Source organism: Microtus ochrogaster, chromosome 5 (assembly GCF_000317375.1).
Source record: "Microtus ochrogaster isolate Prairie Vole_2 chromosome 5, MicOch1.0, whole genome shotgun sequence".
NCBI classification, from domain to species: Eukaryota; Metazoa; Chordata; class Mammalia; order Rodentia; family Cricetidae; genus Microtus; species Microtus ochrogaster.
In genome coordinates this window covers 92,139,108-92,151,993 of record NC_022012.1, presented here as the reverse complement: position 1 = coordinate 92,151,993, position 12,886 = coordinate 92,139,108, and the positions used below count along the sequence as shown (strand labels likewise).

The window sequence follows — 12,886 nt, the reverse complement described above, 5'->3', positions numbered from 1 at the left end:
TCCCTCCCTCCCTCTCTTCCTTCCTTCCTTCCTTCCTTCCTTCCTTCCTTCCTTCCTTCCTTCCTTTATGTATATCTTATATATATCTTACATTTCCTGCTATCTCCATGTCTGGCTGGTGGCCCCGGGCATGTCCCTCTCTGTCTCCATGTCTGGCTGGTGGCCCCGGGCATGTCCCTCTCTATCTCCATGTCTGGCTGGTGGCCCCGGGCATGTCCCTCTCTTTTTCCCTCGTTCTTTTCTCCTTCTCTCATTCCTAAATTTCTCTTCCTACTTATCCTCTCTGCCTGCAAGCCCCACCTATCCCTCTCCTGCCTAGTCATTGACTGTGTTTAGTTTTCTATTACACCAACCGGGTGCCTTAGGCAGGCAAGGCGAAACAGTGACACATCTTTACATAATTAAACAAATGCAGCATAAACAAAAGTAATACATCTTTACACAGTAAAGTAACATTCTGTGGCATAAACAAATATAACACATCTCTGTCTAGTTAAAATAATAATCCACAACACACTCCTCCAGTCAGGACCCAGGAAGACGCAATGAGTCAATGTTCAGTTGCTGCCCTCACCCCTCTGCCCCGGAAGCTGACCCTGTCACCATTCACAGCTCTTCTGTCTCCTCTTTGCCCCTTCCAGTGTAACAGGAGCCACTTTGGAGGCAGAGCCAGGAGGACATTGAGTTCAAGTACAGTCTGGCCTTCATGTGATACCTGGTCTCAAAAGCATTAAACCTAAATCTAGAGAGAAGGCTCAGTAGGTACGGCATTAGCACAAGCCTGAGGACTTGAGTTTGACCCCGGGGCCCATACAGTGGGAGGGGAGACCCGACTCCGGGAACTTGTCCTCTGACTTCCGCACACACATTCACCATGTTGGTGATAATTAACAAGCAAAGCAAAATTTAAAAAAAGAAAAAGAAAACCAAGCCAGGTGTAACTCCAGCACCTGGGAGGCTGAGGCAGGAGGATTGCCATAGGCTTGAGGCCAGCCTGTGCTATGTGGTGAGTTTCAGAACAACCTAGACTACAAACCAAACATGAAAAACAGGCCAGTCATGGTGGCTTAAGCCTATAATCATAGCTACTTGGGAGGCTGAGGCAGGAGGATGTGCCTAGGCCACAGAATGAGTTCAAGGCCAGTCTGGGCAACTTAGTGAGACCCTGTCTCAAAATAAAATTTTGAGAGGGTTGAGGCTATAGCTCTGTGGTAGAGTGCTTCTGTAGCTTGAAGAAGGCCCTGGGTTCCATCCCCAGCACCCCAGAATACCTAAAAGGCAGGCGGCCTGGCTCTTCCCTCACCTGTGTCCAGTTTCGACTGTCTGGTCCCAATCTTGCCGAGCCAGGAACAGCCTCATCTTCAGGACTAAGGCCGGCAGGAAGTTCCCTGAGGCCATAGTGACCTGGTTCACCACCTCCAGCGCCCCTGAGAAGTTCTGCTGTATCAGGTAGTATGTTGCCTGTGGGAGCCCGAGAGAAGAGCCCCCACCAGTGATGCAGGGGCAGGTTCAACCTCAGGGGATGGGGGGCAGGATGGGCAGTCCAGATCCTTCTGACCCGCCTAGAGCCCAAAGATCCAGAGTTTAACTGTAGGGACCCAGCTGTCAGGTAGCCAGCTGGGAAGATGTTCATTCTGTGTGACTGGGGACTCAGTGTTAGTCACCATTCCCCTGGGGTGTCCTGCCAGGAGCTCTGAGGGCCAGAGCAGGACTTCCAGAGAGGCTTGAGGGCTGGGATGGCTCAGTTGGCAGAATGCTTGCCTAGCACGGGTGAGTCCCTGGGTTCTATCCAGGCTTGGTGGTGTCTCCCAGTCCCTCCTGTCCCTCTGTGATCTAATGATGATGTAGTCATTTTGTAAGGACAGACAGACAGACACATAGAAAGATAGTAAGACATCAGTTTTCTTCTCTCAAAGATGGAGCCAATGAGGGTCACAAAGGAAAATAAAAAAAATTCATTCAAATTAAGAACAGGAAATGCAAAAAGGGGCAGAGTGCATGCCTCCCTTTTCTTGTGGCTGCGAAGTCACTAGCAAGTGTGGGGAAGATGGGGGTAGGAATGGGAGGAGTGAAAGTCAGAGGTGGAAGAGGCCAAGAGGAAGGCGGCCTGACCCAGTCCCAGGCAAACTGAGGAAGGAACTCAAGGCTAGCCTTAGCTACATAGTGAGTACAAGGCCAGCCTTGGGTACATGAGAGCCTATCTCAAGACACCAAACAGGGACTAGAGATGTAGCCCAGTGGCAGAGGGCTTGCCTGGTGCGTGCAAAGCCCTGGGCCCAATTCCTTAGCATCCAAAACAACACAAAACAGAATGAGGATTGCCACACAAAGCAAGGACGAGTGGGCTCTGGACTGGCGTGACCGTGGGCTGGCTGCTGGCCCTTTCTGGGCCCGCATCTCGGATCTGGCCTGAGTTCACCTGGCAGCTCTCTGGCTCCAGTGAGCCAGCCAGAGGCTCCCCCACTTCCCTCTGCCCACCTTGCCCATCAGCCCCAGCACATCTTTGGTGTCCTGAGTTCCTTGTTCCAGGTACTTGATGGATTTCTTCACGACATGGGGCTTGTTGGAGGTGAGGTCCACCCAGCCTTTGAGCACATAGCCCTGGGGGGAACAAGAGGGAAACAAGTCCTGGGTCCTTCACAGCCTCTACCCGAGCTAGCTCCCTCCCGCCCTCTACCATCTCCACATCGCAGGTGGGCATCACCTCGTGCAGATCCCAGGGGGCTACCTCCTCTGCCGGGTGGTCACTCCTGCTGCCTCTCACCTTCCAAATCAGTCCGCATCCATCTCCTAAGGACTCACGGTTTAGCCTGGCAGCTCCCCCCTCCCCAGGGACCTCTCCTTCCTACATCCCCATCGCTCTCCACACCCCATAGCTCTCTGTCGCTCCTCACTCAGGCCCCTTTCCCGTATCTGCAGGGACTGGTCACCACAGTCAGGTCATCAGCCCTGGGGCTAGGGCAGGGGCTGCTCTTGGTCCTCCTCCGACCAGCACACAGCTTCTTCCAGTCACAGGGAGGGCTAAGCCTGGGAAGCGGCATTGGAGGAGAGGGGCACTTGGGAAAAGCCCGGCCTTGAGCACCCCTTGATAGTACAGGGCAATGCTTCTCTTTTCTCTCCTAAGGAAACAATGCCTCCCTCTAGAGCTGCGCACAGTTCATCTGTCCCAGACATGTCAGTCTGCACCCCTCCCCACAGACGAAGGCTTACACTCGTGAACATTGCTACGAGGTTTCCGAGAATGGACAGCCTGAAAGGCTTCCAGTCTCAGCATCAGCACCAACATGAGGTACTGACCACTCAGGTCCATCAAGACACTGCAGAGAGGGCAGAGCCCAGGGTGTCTGACAGCTCACTTGGGTTTTCAAAAGAACCAGGGAACCCGGACTTTCCCTTCTTGCTTCTTTCCTTTTGAGATAGCGTCTTGCCCTATAGCCCAAACTGGCGTCTTGCTTGCCTCTCAGGTGCTACGGGGACAGGCATGTGCTACCATCATGCCATGCCTGATTGCCTATTTAAATTTTATGATTACTTTAAAGTGTTTTATTACATTCATGTATGTATATATGTATGTGTATATTAGTATGTGTGTGTATGCGTGTGTTCACACATGTGCCACCATACGGGTTCCAGAGATCAAACTCAGGTCATCAGGCTTGGTGGTAAATGCCTTAACCTACTGAGCCACCTTGCTGGCCAAATCGTCTGATTTTCTACATGTCAGCGACTAATTCAGGATATTTAAAGAATACGGTGGCAGAGGGTGCTCGAGAGATGGCTTAGTAGTTAAATGCATTGGCCTGCTCTTCTAGAAGACCCTGGTATGAGTCCCAGGACCCACATGGTAGCTCACAACCATCTGTAACTCTAGTCCCAGGCATCTAGCATGGTGCACGGACATAACAGTGGTCAAAATATCCATACACATAAAAAATAAGTTCAAAACAAAAAATAAAAAAAAATGTTGTATTGGGATGGGTGCATACTGCATGGTGCCTGCCTTGGTTTCATTCCCAGCATTGGATGAGTGCACCTCCAGCGCTCTGGAGGTGCAGGCAGGGGAGCAGAAGTTCAAGGCTATCCCTGGCTACAGTGTGAACTACGTACAACCTTGTCAAGCTGCAGGGTCAGGCTTTGAGTACAACAGCCAGTGCCACCATCACCAGAAGCAGCTGTAAGTGCTTCTCTCGAGAGCAAGGCTGTTGTGTTTGCTCACAGAAGGGGTTGGGAGCCTCATGTAGACCAGCTTGCACCTCACTGCTGCGTGCATGTCATTTTGCCCTAATTGCAGGTGGCCTTGTGGTCATGGGAGGTGCTAAGGTACATATTGGGGGGGGTCCTTTCAAGAGAGACTCTGTCTATGTGGTTATGGGGGATTGGTCATTCAGGCTGTGGTGAGGTTGTTTTGGTTTGTGTGGCTGCTTTGGGGTCAAGCCCAATAGACTCACTGTTCTACCAAGTTGGACTTCAGAGGATTTGGTACTTTGGTTTATCCTTGATGGGTGAGAGTGTGCTTGTTTGTGTCTCTCAGGAAAAGTTTATGCACAGACCCTGTCTCAAAAAAAAAAAAAAAGATAAGCCATAGGAAAGCAGTCTAGAAACAGAACGCTGCACATGAATGTGACGTGGCTTTAGACAAGGTACAGGTGTGAGGTTCAGTGCCCGGATGTGGCCCTGGTCCCAAGGCTCTCAGGGAGTAACCCTGACGATGTGTCTGGATACTGCTTTGCTTGGCTGTGGCCCTGAGATGCTCTCGTACCTCTTTGGAGCCATGGCAGACCTTCAGCATGTGGTCAACATATTCCCTGGCCTTGTCGTGGTGGCCTATGAGCCAGAGGAAGAGGCTGGCGTAGTACAGGGCAGTGCCGCTGGCCGTCTTGCGGATTTCCTTCAAGCTACTCTCCAACTCCTGAACTGCTTCTCCGTCTACATCAGAAGAGAAAGAGGCCGAGTGGAGACCAAGGGGTTCTCATCTGCACCAGTGACAACTGCCCCACGGGAGTGTGTGCGCGTGGGCTCAGTTTACTGTCTGGAAGGCACCCCTCCCCACCCCACATTCATCGGTGTGCTGAGCAGACCAACTGAGCCCTAATCCCTAACTGAGATCCATGCCCTATCCTGAGCAAGAGATGGGAGTCTACATTGGCACTTTTCCCTGACCTAGAGACTTGAGATTAAACGCACAATTATTTAGAATGGCTGGCTTTCTTTCTTTTCTTCTCCTCTCTCTCTCTCTCTCTCTCTCTCTCTCTCTCTCTCTCTCTCTCTAAGAATCTTGGTGAAGAATGAAGGATGCTTTCTAATGCTTCATCTGGAGGGATGACCTCTCCTGTCATGCTTTCTGCTTGCTCCCTTTCAGGTGGTTTCAGGCATCAGGTCTTCTCTGAGGCCTGTGGGGTGAGCATGAGGGATGATCTGTTTTGGCTGCCTAACAGCAGATCCAAGTGGGCTGGTATATGCCCCTCCTTCAGTAGCCCTCCAAGGGCTTTGTCTGTGCAGTGGCTTTTCCCCTAGGGGCCCGGTCCACTCACCAATGGTGTCACAGCACTTGTGAGCATAAAGCAGAGCGATGACAGAGCACAGGGACATATCTGGGTGGCTTTGGATGCTCTCCAGCTCACTGATGGCATCATGGATATGGTCTGTAGAAAGAGCATTATACACTGTTCTGCTCTGGGGTCCCAGACAGACAACAGGGGACCCCTGTTAGGTAAGTGCTACCTGCGTTCACACACACAATCTAGGGACAGACTGATTTGAAAGGTCCCCAAGAACCCACACTTCTGGAGGGTGAAACTCTCTGAAGGCCATCGGCTTTGTGGTCCAGGCTGTCAAGGGGAGGTCTGTGTGTGTGTCTGTGATTGGAGGTCAGAGGGTGACCTTAGGTGGGTTTTGTTTGTTTGTTTTGTTTTGGTACAGCATTTCTCTGTGTAGCCCCTGGCTGTCCTGCAACTCGCTCTGTAGACCAGGCTGGTCTCAAACTCACAGAGATCCGCCTGCCTCTGCCTCCCGAGTGCTTAGGATTAAAGGTGTGCACCATCAACGATCGGTCTAGTAAGTGCTCCTTACTGGTGAGCCATCATCTCTAACCCCCACTTTGTATTTTGTCTTTGAGAAAGGTCCTCATGTACGTCAGGTGGCATGGGACTTGACGTGTAGCCTAAGATAATATTGAACTTCCTAGTGCTAGGACAAGCGCACATCTTTACGCCTGGACCACCGGCTAAGAGCCTTGGAACCCGGAGGTGTGCCGTAGAATGAACCTGGGAACCCCAGGGGACTGGAGTCAGTTCTGAAGAGGGACAGGCATTCTCAGTTCCATTTATCCTGAATGTCCCCAACATCGGCCACAGGCTGCTCAGACAGGTCTCAGCATCTGGGCTCTGTTTAAGTCCCGCCCTCTCACGTCTATGCCCCGCTTTCCTGTGCTCAAGCCTCCCACTTCTTTCCTGAAGTTCCAGCTCTCAGCTTCCGAGACCAAGGAGAATTCAAGTCATGTAGCCCCCTCTCTAACAACTCATTCTGCAGATAGGGAAACTGAGGCTCATGGCAGGTACAATGAGCCAAGATCTCAAAATCCAACCTGAATACGGACTTCACGGGTTGGTTATCAGCAGGACTCTGTGGGCAGCATGAGGCTGTTTCCATGGGAACTAGGCATCGGGATGCTGCCAGAGGATAAGGGCGAGGATGGTACCCGGGGTCAGTGCAAGGCCTTACCTTCCCCGAGAACTCCGTAAGCTTTGAAGAACTGCAGTACAGGGTCATTGCTGTACCTCTCTAAGCCCACACTCGCAGCCTGCTGCACATGGTGGAAGTACTTTTCCTGGCTGTAGTAAATGATCGAAGCCTATGAGGAAGACATGGTTGGAATAGCATCGGTCCCCCGTCTCTGTTCTGACCCAGGCAGGCCGCACTCCTCTTCAGTTCTACACTCAGGAAGGGAAAGGCAACAACCAGGCCTTGCCTTCTCCTTCTGCAGCCCCAGGAGTCGCTCCAGGTAGTTTTTGTAGGGCAGAGTTTATAGGTGATTGGGCGGTGGCAACAGATTCTGGCTAAGATGCAATGTAAACAAACTCAGGCTTGTTAAGGGTAGGGGAGGAGTACGGAGCAATAATTGGAACGAATGTAGGAATAGCTGCAGGGACAAGCTAGGGACCGTTGTCATGGGCTCTATGTCCATCATCGTCGTAGTCAAAGAAGCTGAAGGCCAGGGAGATACAGCTCCACAGAGATCACACTCAGATTTCAAAGTCAAGTCTCACTTCCTCTAAGGTTTGTGGGTGTTGAATTGAGGATAGATGTGGTTGGGTCGCAAAAGCCTCACAGGCCATTTGAAAGAGCCTAGACATCAGCCCAGGGCACCAAAGAGGAAGCAGTTGGGAGGTTTAAGCAGGGGAGTAGTGCTCTCTGATTTTTAAGATTGTTTTGATAGAGTCTCCTTTTGACAAACTGGCACCAAACTCAGCTACTTAACCGTGGATGACCTTGAACTCCTGACCCTCCTTCCTCACCTCTCAAGTGCTGGGTTTTCAAGCACACACCACCAGACAGACCTGTTTTGTATGGTGATAGGAATCAAACCCAGGGCTTGTTGCATCCTCTAGAAACTGAGGCTCCAGGCACCTCAAATGTATATTCTAAAGAAATGAGCCAACGTAGGGAAACCAGGTTAGGGGTGTCTAGGGGAGACATGGCGGCTCTGGCTTAGGAAATAAAATTGACATCTGGCTTGTTGGGTTAGGACTAGGGTTGAGAGGTGCACAAGAAGAGAGTAACAGCTCATAGCATCTACTGAGACGGGGCGGGGACACGGGAGAGGCTTGGGAGGGAGGCTAAGAGGAGGAAATGACAGGACAATGGATATGGGTTTAGTTTGGGGAGCACAGGGACAGGGTCAGGTCAGGGGTACAGAGGACACAGGAAGCAATACATTGGCTAGGGAGTTGGGGAAGATAGGACGACTCATTGATGCTGTCAGAGGAGTGGACAGAGGGGTAGGGATGGTTAGGGGTGGAAGTGTCCAAGAGTAGAGGTGGCCTGAGGGTAGCAGGGCGTGTAGTCAGGCAGAGGTGGGCCAAGCGCAGATGATGAGGGAGCAGAGAGGTGACCCCGGAGTAGAAATGGCCAGAGAGGAGAGAGGTGGCCCCGAAGCAGACATGGCCAGAAAGCGGAGAGGTGGCCCCGGAGCAGAAATGGTCAGAGAGCGGAGAGGTGGCCCCGGAGCAGAAATGGTCAGAGAGCGGAGAGGTGGCCCCGGAGCAGAAATGGCCAGAGGGCAGAGGGACAGGCCAGGGCAAAGCTGTCTTGGCAGCAGAAGACGCCCGGACACAGGCGGCCCAGCGCTCACGCACCATGAGGGAGGAGTCATCGCTGCTCATTGCTGCAGCCGGGCTCAGCTGATGCCTGGCTGAGCAGGATTCCCAGCTCTGGCTGCCCAACTCGCGACCCGGCTCGCAGCCGGAAGTCCGAGGCGCGCGCGTCCTTGGTAACCTGTTGCTAAGAGCTGTGACATCCGGGAGGGCGTGGCCTGCCCCACGTGACCAAGCCACGCAGCGGAGGGACAGGGCGGCCATGGGGCTAGGGGCGAGCACGGAGCAGCCGGCGGGCGGCGAGGGCTTCCACCTGCACGGGGTAAGCCGCTGAGTCAGGGTGGCATCTGGAAGGGTTGCACAGCTCCGGGCCCCGCGGTGACCTCCCTGCCAGCTTGAGTAAGCTCAGTGCACCCGAGACCCGAGGCCCCTTCTGGGAGACGCAGTGCAAGGGGCTGGAGGAGCGCGAGGGCTTCAGGAAGACTGCAGGAGGGTGAGGTGGCCAGAATGACTGGAGTCAGGGTGGGCAATGGGACCCCAGAGTGAAACACCCCGAGACTTGGGGGAGGCCTTACGTGTCATTTTCAGGGAGGTACGAGCGAACAGGCTTATGGGAAGTAGAGACAAAGTGGTTTATAACCTGGTTGGTAAAAGAGGTGGGGAAATATGGTGTTGGGGATAGGAAGGGCTTTGAACCCAGCTCCCCCACTCCTCTTCCTTGAAAAGTGGGTAGATGCAGAGCTGTGTGCAGGCAGGCATGTTTATCAGGTTGGTGCCCGGCTGTTGGTCAACCTGCCTGCCTGCCTGCCTGCCTTCTGACAGGGTCAGTATTGTAGCTCAAGCTGGCCTCCAACTCTCAGTAGCCTTCCTTTCTCGGCCTCTTTTACATTTTATTTATTTATTTTTATTTTTATTTGCGATGGTTTCACTATGTAGCCCTGACTGGCTTGGAACTTGCTATGTAGACCAGGCTGGCCTGGATGGGACCTACAAAGATCCACCAGCCTCTGCCTCCTGAGCCACCGTGCTTCTCTGGTCTACGTCAAAGGAAGGCTGGCATCAGGGCTAAAAAGTGGTTCCTAGCAGGAAAGCCGCGGTGGCTTCGCAGACCGAAGGAGACAAGATTTGTGATTGGGGATTGGCAGACATTGGAATGCATCCAACCAGGGGTGTTTTAAAGCATATTCACACAAGGGGTATGGGTGGTGAGGTTGTGGGTGCCAGGGAAGGCAAGGGGGGAGGGTTTGTGGAAGGGGGACAGGTTGATTACGTCAGAGGATGAGAACTGTTCACAGAGGTGTATTGTGTGTGTGTGTGTGTGCGTGTGCGTGCGTGCACACACACACACAAGTGAGAGTGCCTGTACAAGTTGGAGTTACAGGCATTTGGGAGCTGCCCCCCTTGTACTCTGGGAACTGAAACTTTAACTCTTTAACTGCTGACCTGTCTCTCCAGTCCCTTTGTTTGTGTAACCAAGGATGGCCTTGAACTCCTGGTCCCCCTGCCTCCACCTGAGCACCTGTACACCTAACTATAGACGTGTTTTTGAACATATGCTCTGTGGCAGGCAGAACTTCAGGCACTAGAGGAAACACGGGAGACAGAGCATGTCTATTGGAAGCCAAACTCTAGAGGAGGAAGGCCATAAGAACTATGTGTAGTGGGGTGCGGGGCTCACCGCTATCATACTGCTGTTTAGAGGTAAAGGCAGGAGGACTTAACGTGTGAGGACAGTCTGTGTTATACGTGGAGACTCTTATCTCGGAAACACACACGGTAGGCTGAAGAGATGACTCACAGTGAAGAACCCTTGCCTTCTGGACAACCCAGGTTCAGTTCCTGGCATTGTGTGTTTGCACAAGCAAAAGTAACTACACTGGGTTGTTCACATCTTCTGTAGCTCCAGCTCTAGGGTATCCAGAGTCCTCTTCTGGCTTCCATAGGCATCCACATACACCTGGCATCTGCACACACGGGTGTACAGGCATGTGCTTGTGCACACGTGCACACAGATCTTAAACATACAGATAAACATGTGCTACATGGTAACTGCTAGCAAGAAAAATAGCTTAGGTTAGGGATGAAGAGTGGTACCCGAACGGGAAAGATGTCTGCTCAATGTTTGAAAGTAAAGAGTGGAGGGAAGAGCAGCAGTGGCAGGTGGCGGGTTCTGCAAGGGTGCAAGAGAAATCACACGGACACTGGCTGGTGTGCAGCATGGTGTGGTCAGAGGAGTGTGGAGGATGAGGCCAGGCGTCCTAGGCCTTCCATGTTGTCCTGAAGACTTGGAGAGCCTTTGGTTTTGCAGTGTGGGGGAATCCAGCCTAGGCCTCCTGGATGCCGGGGATGTCCCCATCTAAGTCCCCAACTCTTGAGCTCCTGGATACTGGGGATGCCGCTGAGCTAAGCCCCCAGGTCCTGAGCTCCTGGATGCTGGGGTTCCAACCTAGGACTCCCGGCAGCCCGGGATGCCGCCCTGTGCCTTCCCCAGGTCCGGAGACTTGGTTCTATATTTGGAGATATTGGTTACTGTTTTAGATTTTATTTTCCTTTTTATGTGTAAGAATGTGTATATGTGCCTGGTACCCACAGAGACCAGATTGGGGTGCTTGGTGCCCTGGAACTGGAGTTGTGGATGGTTGTGAACCACCTTGTGGGTTCTGGGAACTGAACCCAGGTCTTCTACAAGAGCAACACGTACTCTTGACCACTAAGCCATCTTTCCAGCTCCTCTCAGAAGATTTTAAGTGGGGGATGACTTTACCTACACACACACACACACACACACACACACACACACACACACACTTTTTAAAGGGCTTTTTTTCACTTGTATTTGTGGGTGTATGTATGCATGTGTGACGTTTCATGTATATGTGGAGGTTGGTGGAATTGGTTCTCTCTGTCCACCATATGGGTGCCAGATTTGGTATCAAGTGTCTTCACCTGCTGAGTCACCTCGCTCCCTATGTATGTATATGTATGTATACATTTATGTATACAAAATATATAAAATTTTATATATATATTGGAGACAAGTTTCTCTGTATAACACCCCTGGCTGTCCTAGAACTTGCTCTGTAGACCAGGCTGACCTTGAACTCACAGAGATCCACCTGCTTCTCCCAAGTGCTGGGGTTAAAGATGTGCGCCACCACCATCCAGCTGCCATTTATTTATATTTTTAAGAGCTGAAGAATGGGGAGGTAACGCGTCTGAATTTTGTCATTCCCGATCTTCCCAGGCATGCTGGTGATGCCCTTGCCCTCAGCACTCAGGCAGTGCGCAGTGGTGGACGGTTCACACACACAGAAAATGCTGCTGTCACTAGGTTGTGTTTTCTAGGCTCAGATGGCCAGGTTACATCTCATCTGTAAACTGGAGCAGTGAAACGGCCTATAGACCGCTTTAAAGCATAGGAGACGTTAGCATCTGGGATACTTGGCACCCAGCTCCTGTCGAGAGTCTTGCCCAGTTCATTCCTTAGGGTCCTTGTTTGGGAGGTAAGGTGTGGGGTTAGGAAAGGCTGAGCATGCTGTAGGCTGGGGGTGGGGTGGGGGCAGGGGCGCACTGGGAGGTGTCAGAGCAGGGTGGAAAGGCAGTGGGTTTTGCAGGCACAGGTTAAGTTGGGCAACAGCCTAGATCATTTCAGCGGTTGGAGCTCTAGTGGGCAGTGTAGACAGTGTGGAGGACAGATCCACAGGCCCGAGTGGGTGGAGATCGTAGATGGGCAGGGACACCAGGGCTTCTGGACCCCATTACTGTGGTGGGTTGCTCACATCATATGAAGGACAGTGACACTTGCCTCTTAGGAGCAAAGTGGCCTTACCCAAGGGAGTTGGGGTGGTTTGGAAGTGGCCCTGCTTTGGGGGGGCGCCCCACCCTCTAATATATTCTAGTCCTGTGGTCTTCCAAAGCCTCTAAAGCAGTGGTTCACAACCTGCAGGTCGTGACCCTTGCATGGGTTGAACGACCCTTTTACAGGGGTCTCCTGAGAGCATCAGAAAACAGATACTCACATTCTAATTCATGACAGTAGTGACATTACGGTTCTGTGTAGCAGTGGAAATAATGCTATGGCTGGGGTCAGCACAACATGAGGAACTGTGTTAAAGGGTCACGGCATTAGGAAGGCTGAGAACCGCTGGTCTAAGAGGGTCAGAGGGCAAATCTCAGAAGTAGGGCCCCCAGAGGGATGGAGCAGGACTTGAAGTCCCTAAACAGGCCAGGGGCAGCTTGCCCTTGGGGATGGGCCAGCAACCAACATGGGTTTACTCCCATTGGCAGCTGTGGCAGCTCAAGGAGGTGGCACTCAGGGACTCAGTTGGTGCTGCCGTTAGGAGGGGGTTGCCATGCCAGGGCATAACTGGCCTTGAACTGGAGGTACCTCAGATACTGTGTTCTTATCCGGCTCCCGGAAAGTTCTCCTTCATCCTGGGGAATCCAGTGAAGCACCAAGGATCTGAGGTCACACAAGTTCTGTGCCTTGTCACCTGACCTGTCACCTTGAGGCCTGGCTGATGCCCAAGGAGTAATCAAGTGTTCCTAGCGACAGGCTGGAGTCAACGGCCTTG

At 52.3% G+C, this 12,886-nt stretch overlaps 2 protein-coding genes across 3 annotated transcripts in view; one reads left to right on the top strand and one right to left on the bottom strand.

Moving 5' to 3' along the window:
• Ttc21a (tetratricopeptide repeat domain 21A) overlaps nucleotides 1–8,441 on the bottom strand; it is a 33,940-nt gene extending 25,499 nt beyond the window's left edge. Inside the window, exons 1-6 of the mRNA XM_005348104.3 lie at nucleotides 8,355–8,441; nucleotides 6,721–6,850; nucleotides 5,532–5,642; nucleotides 4,760–4,926; nucleotides 2,479–2,601; nucleotides 1,304–1,461 (exon numbers count right to left, since the gene is read on the bottom strand). Of these exons, the coding sequence (XP_005348161.1) occupies nucleotides 1,304–1,461; nucleotides 2,479–2,601; nucleotides 4,760–4,926; nucleotides 5,532–5,642; nucleotides 6,721–6,850; nucleotides 8,355–8,381 (716 nt within the window). The 5' untranslated portion in view covers nucleotides 8,382–8,441. The remainder of the gene's footprint in view (nucleotides 1–1,303; nucleotides 1,462–2,478; nucleotides 2,602–4,759; nucleotides 4,927–5,531; nucleotides 5,643–6,720; nucleotides 6,851–8,354) is intronic.
• Nucleotides 8,442–8,551: 110 nt separating this feature from the next.
• Gorasp1 (golgi reassembly stacking protein 1) overlaps nucleotides 8,552–12,886 on the top strand; it is an 11,824-nt gene continuing 7,489 nt past the window's right edge. For both annotated transcript variants that reach the window (XM_026779586.1, XM_005348100.3), the window contains exon 1: nucleotides 8,552–8,634. In XM_026779586.1, the coding sequence (XP_026635387.1) occupies nucleotides 8,575–8,634 (60 nt within the window). In that variant the 5' untranslated portion in view covers nucleotides 8,552–8,574. The remainder of the gene's footprint in view (nucleotides 8,635–12,886) is intronic.